The sequence below is a fragment of the Helianthus annuus genome, chromosome 3 (genome assembly GCF_002127325.2).
Source record: "Helianthus annuus cultivar XRQ/B chromosome 3, HanXRQr2.0-SUNRISE, whole genome shotgun sequence".
NCBI lineage: Eukaryota > Viridiplantae > Streptophyta > Magnoliopsida > Asterales > Asteraceae > Helianthus > Helianthus annuus.
This window is the reverse complement of record NC_035435.2, coordinates 155,194,427-155,200,426: the sequence shown is the minus strand read 5'-3', so window position 1 is coordinate 155,200,426 and position 6,000 is coordinate 155,194,427. Positions and strand designations below refer to the sequence as shown.

The 6,000-nt window shown below is 34.8% G+C and overlaps 1 protein-coding gene across 1 annotated transcript; it reads left to right on the top strand.

The window, feature by feature from the left end:
• The first annotated feature begins 2,054 nt into the window (after positions 1–2,054).
• Positions 2,055–3,644, top strand: LOC110930346 (CBL-interacting serine/threonine-protein kinase 5). The gene has a single exon (XM_022173642.2). The coding sequence runs from the start codon at positions 2,190–2,192 to the stop codon at positions 3,543–3,545; it is 1,356 nt and encodes a 451-aa protein (XP_022029334.1). The 5' UTR covers positions 2,055–2,189; the 3' UTR covers positions 3,546–3,644.
• The last annotated feature ends 2,356 nt before the right edge of the window (positions 3,645–6,000 follow it).

Here is a 6,000-nt window from a genome sequence, read left to right as displayed (position 1 = left end):
GTGGTGGTGATGGTTGTGGCAAGGCGGTGGCGAGGCAATAGTGATGATGGTTGTGGTGGTGAGGCTGTGGTAGTGATGGTGGTAGTGGTAGTGGTGGTGAGGCTGTGGTGGCAGTGGTGGTGGTGAACCTAGTTACACAAATAGTCCATTTAAAGCTTTAATTAAAATAAAGAGTAAACAGACATTTTGGTCCCCGAGGTTTGGTCACTTTTGCCACTTTAATCCAAAACTCAAACCTTTTGCATCTGGTTCCCAGTGGTTTCAGTTTTATTACCATTTTGGTCCAAAAATGAAATCAGATCATATTTGTCTTATAAAATCCTACAATTTTGTTATTTTTCTCAGGGGCAAATCAGGTCAAATTTGTCTTATAAAATCTGGTATTTATTTATAAAAAAGAAATGACCATTTTGCCCCTAAGAAAAATGACAAAATAGCAGGATTTTATAAGACAAATATGACTTGATTTCATTTTTGGACCAAAATGACAATAAAACTGAAATCACAGGGACCATATGCAAAAAGTTTGAGTTTTGGACTAAAGTGGCAAAAGTGACCAAACCACAGGGACCAAAATGACAGTTTACTCTAAAATAAAAAGAAATGACAATTTTGCCCCTGAGGAAAAGAACAAAATAACAGGATTTTATAAGCCAAATATGATCTGATTTCACTTCTAGACCAAAATGGCAATAAAACTGAAATCACAGAGACCCAGATGCAAAAGATTTGAATTTTAGATTAAAAAAACAAAAGTGACCAAACCTTAGGGAACAAAGTTACAGTTTACTCTATTTTTTTTATTATATTAACAGCTTAAAAAGCTCGAGTTAGTTAGATATACAATGTTTCAAAATGATATTTTAATCATTTAGACAACTACAAAATCAGTGGCGGACTTACAATGTTAGTAGGGGTAGCGCGGGCTACCCTTCAACTCCGTCTTCGTAGTGTAAAAATACCCTTAACTCTGTTTTCGTAGTGTAAAAATACATCGCAATTTCGTATCCGTTGTACAAAGGACACCCCTGATCTAAAAAATAAAAAATTGAAATACCACTAAATTTTTAGGCTAGTTCCGCCGCTATCAAAATACACTTTAACATAACGTAGTGATAAAAACCCAACTTTATAATAAAAAGGAAGGAATGGGATCAAATACAAACACTTAAGTTTGTAAGAACCATAAGAACCAATACATAATTGACAAGTGTCCATCAATAAAAAATTAGTTTAGGGGTAATTTAGACTTTTTGACCATATTTATTTATAACTAATTAAAAATAATTACAAAAAATATAATCAGCACAACAATATATAATTAGCACAACATCATTAATCGTTCTTCATTATCAGCACATCGTCCTCGAATCGTTCTCCATTATCAACATAAACGACATTAGCACAACATCTTCAATCGTTCTCCATTATCAGCACACCAGATGTGCTGATTATATCTACTTTTGGTGTTTGTTTGTATTATTTTGTAATTAACACATAATCAGCACCTTATTAGCACAAATATAAAACACCTTTTGTTAACTTTTTTTAAAAAACACTTTTATAAATACAAAAAGGTATAGCAATATGGTACTCATATTAAAGATAAAAAAAATACTTGATTTTATGGTATATATTTTAAAAAAAAAATAATGAAGTATATAAAAGTTATTTTAGTTTAAAAAACCTTGGTGGAATTTGTATTTAATAGAAAATGGTCAAATAACTAGCAATTTTACAAAATTACCCCTAATTTGTTAGTAGTAATTTTTAATTATAAGAGTTTTATTTATAATCAATATCAACCCTTGATTTAAATTAACAATGGTTCAGATCTGTTCTTACGGTTCTTATAATTAGCACTGTTTGTACAGGATCTCAACCCTAAAAAGGAAAACAAATAATTGAAATATTCAACTTTTTAATTATATATGTTCAAAGTATCATCAATTCCATCATAGAGATACGATACTATTATTATTTTAATTTATTAGAACCAAAACCAAATAAAAAGGAAAACAAATAATTCAACTTCTGTCTGTCTGTCTTGCCGCCCATTCCACAATAAAAAACCATATCTCCACTTTCAAGTTTCAACCCAATAAACAAACCCTAACCTTCTTCCATCCATCCATCCATCATGAACTCAACCAACTCATTCATGTAATTCTTCATCTTCACCATCATCAATGGAGGAACAAAGACACATACTACCAGGAGGCAAGTATGAAAAAGGAAAACTCATCGGAACCGGCACCTTCGCCAAGGTCTACCACGGCAGAGAACTCGCCACCGGCGAAAGCGTCGCCATTAAAGTCATCAACAAAGATCAAGTCAAAGATCAAGGCATGGTTGAACAGATCCAGCGAGAAATCTCCGCCACACGTCTCCTCCGTCATCCTCACATCGTCGAGCTTCGTGAAGTTCTAGCAACAAAATCTAAGATCTATTACGTCATGGAGTATGTTTCCGGTGGTGAGCTTTTCGCAAAGGTCGCACGTGGCGGACGTGTGAAGGAAGACGTTGCTCGTAAGTATTTCCAGCAGTTAATCTCCGCCGTTGATTTCTGCCATAGCCGCGGTGTGTCTCATCGTGATATTAAACCGGAAAACCTGCTGTTAAACAGTAATGATGATTTGAAAATAACTGATTTCGGATTCTCTGCTCTGCCGGAACAGAAGCGTTACGATGGACTGCTGCACACGCAGTGTGGCACGCCTGCTTACGTGGCACCGGAGGTGTTACGGAAGAAAGGATACGACGGTGCGAAGGCGGATATCTGGTCATGCGGCGTCGTTTTGTACGTTTTGTTAGCCGGATTTTTACCGTTTCACGATGAGAATATTATGAATCTGTACCGGAAGATTTTCAAAGCAGAGTATGAGTTTCCGCCGTGGTTCACCGCGGAGACACGGAAGCTGATCTCGAAGATATTAATGGCGGATCCGGAGCGGCGGATCTCGATTCAAGGAATCCAGCGTGTGTCGTGGTACCGGCGAGGTCCGCCACGTCAGATCTCGTTCCGGTTGAAAACCGAACGAGTTACGCCGTCGGATCCGGCGGCCGGAACGTTGAAGAAATCAACATCGTCGCCGTCGTTTTTCAACGCTTTTGAGCTGATTACATCGATGTCGTCTGGATTCGATCTATCGACGTTGTTCGAGAGCAAGGAGAAGAAGAAGGTAGCATCGATATTCACGTCGAAGTGTTCAGCGGCGGCGATTGTTGAGCGGATAACGGCGGCGGCAAAGGTGTTGAGGTTTAGCGTTGAGAAGGAGGAGGATTTTAAGCTGCGGATGGAGGCGGCGGAGGAAGGGCGGAAAGGAGCGTTGGTGGTTACGGCGGAGGTATTTGAGATGGCGACGGAGATGACGGTTGTGGAGTTTTTGAAGGATTCCGGTGACACGTTGGAGTATGAAAAGTTCTGTGAGGAGGACGTTAGACCGGCGTTAAAGGATATTGTTTGGACGTGGCAAGGTGATGACTGCAATTCCAATTCCAGTGTTAACAGTGACGGTAACGGTGAAGGTGACGGTTACTGTTAAATTGATTGTTTTATGTAAAACATTATATTTTGCTAATTATTGATTTACAGCTCCCAAACAAAATATTATTTGTATGACTATTCAAATCTTTTTGGTTTATTACAACGCAAACTGACCCGTAAAACGTGGGAACGCAAACTAGGCTGCAAAGGAAAACATGCAAATGTTTAGTAGCAGAAAACAAGCATAAAATAGGGGATGTAACAAAAGGATATATTAATAAATTAGAAAAAAAAAACTAGTGTCGGGCACATTGAAACTTGTATTGTATATTTGTACCACCCAACAAGAAAATCCGTTAATAGTTTTCTTGTAACTAGTTTATACTCATTACTACTATTAAACCCCTGCGTTGCAGCGGTTGTCATAAAACTGTGTTAAATAGTAGCAATACAATACCATTGTCAACGACCAACAACACCGGATAAGTTCGTAAAAACAAAATAAATAAAAACGGGTAAAAAATAACGTCGAGCGAAAAGCAGACGTAAAATCTCTGGATTACGCACGCTCGTTGCTGAGAAATTAAACCGAAATGTAAAACATAGAAAAAAATAACTAAGTCCATCCAGGACCCGCGTGTTGGACGAACTTGTCAAATGCAGAAAAATAGATGTGACGCGACGATCCAGTCAAACAGGAAAAAAAATATACGAAAAAATGTTGAACCCCACACACACATTGCGGTGCGTTAACTCACAAAATTTAGAACGAAACGAAAAACTTGGGAAATATGAAAAGTATGGTGGACCAAAATTGAAAATAAAAAAGAGTTGGGATTAAATTGCAAAAGATGAAAACTTTGGGTTAAAAGTAAAAAAAACAAATGGTTTAAATTGCAAAATTGAAGTTATTTATTAATTTTAAATAAAGATAAGAATAGAAATAAGAGGTATTTATATATTGGTAATTAATTAATTAATTAATATTAATATTAAAAGAAAAATTTTAAATAAATATAAATAAAATTTATGAGCTTGAAGGAGAGAATGCCATGTGGCATTATTTGGAATCTTTTATTATATGTTAGATTAGATATGTACAAAAAATTAACTTTTATGTATTTGGTTATGTTGGGATTAAAAAAGTTAGATCTTTCTTCATTAATATAAAGACACTTGCATAATTCAAGTTAATGCATGTAAATAATATTTATAGGTGAGAAAATTTCACGTTTAAATATAAATCATAAAAAGTTTGTCACTTTGTGTTTATATATCTTAAGAGATGATACATACAACATATTATATTATATTATATCACTATAAAAGGTGAAACATGTTTGACAAACAATAAGATGCAAGTATAAAAAGGGAATTATTCTTGTGACATAAAATAGTTACAACTAATTGGTTTTAATTTTATTTTTAATTAAAGATAACTAATTATTATTCCATATATTAATAAGCAACTTATATGTGCTATCATGATTTGTAATTTGTGTTTAGGGAGTGTTTCAAAAAAAACTTAATTTTTCACTTCTAACCCAAACATTTCATATTTTACATTTTAACCCTTTTTCATTTTTTACTTTTAACCCAAAGTTTTCCATCTTTTATAATTTAACACAACACTTTATTATCTACAACTTTCGTACCCCATACTTTTTATCCTTCGCAAGTTTTTCGTTTTACGTTTCGTTCTAAATTTTGCTAACATGTCGTAGCGTGCATGTGAGATTCAACGTTTTTGCTCTATTTTTTCATATTTGACAGACCCGTCGCAACGCGTCCATTTTTCCCCTTTTGAAAAGTTCGCCGCAACGGGCGGGTCGTAGATCGACTAAGTTATTATTTTCTACGTTTTACGTTTCTGGTTAATTTCTTCGTATTAAGACACTGTAACGGGTGTGAGTGGTTCAACGATTTTAGTCTGCTTTTCGTTCAGTGTAATTTTTACCATTTTATCTATTTTATTTTTACGATGTTGAGAGTCGATGTGGTTGTGGCATTGGTGCTACTTGACACAGTTTTACGAACGTTTTTAACCTATTAATTTTTTTAATAATTTTTTGTTTCGGTTTACCCCTATACTTCATTTACTTAAAAACTATTTTTACGTGCCTATTTTATGTACGGGTATGTGTAAATATGATTTCTTCTACATTCCGACGTAAACTTTTTTATAGACGAGTCAGGTCAAATATAATACGTTTTCGTTTAAAGAAACCATTTTTACGTGCATATTTTTATGTACGTTTTCGTATAAATTCAAGTTCTACGTTTCGACGTAAACTTTTTTGAGAAATGATTCAGGTCAAATATAATATGTTTTCGTGTTTATTTTATGTACGTTTCGTAAAGTTTGTTTCGAACCGAGTGGAGTCAAATTATGGTTTCCTTTTCTCGCCTTTTTTTGAAAGCTCTAATTAATCCCTTTCGATTACATGTGCATACTTTCCTTCATACCCGTTACGTTTTCTTTGTATAAGTTGGGTCACATATAATATGTTGTG

What these genes read in the sequence shown, in the direction of transcription:
- LOC110930346 (XM_022173642.2), top strand. Translation starts at nt 2,190, where the DNA reads ATGGAGGAACAAAGACACATACTACCAGGAGGCAAGTATGAAAAAGGA.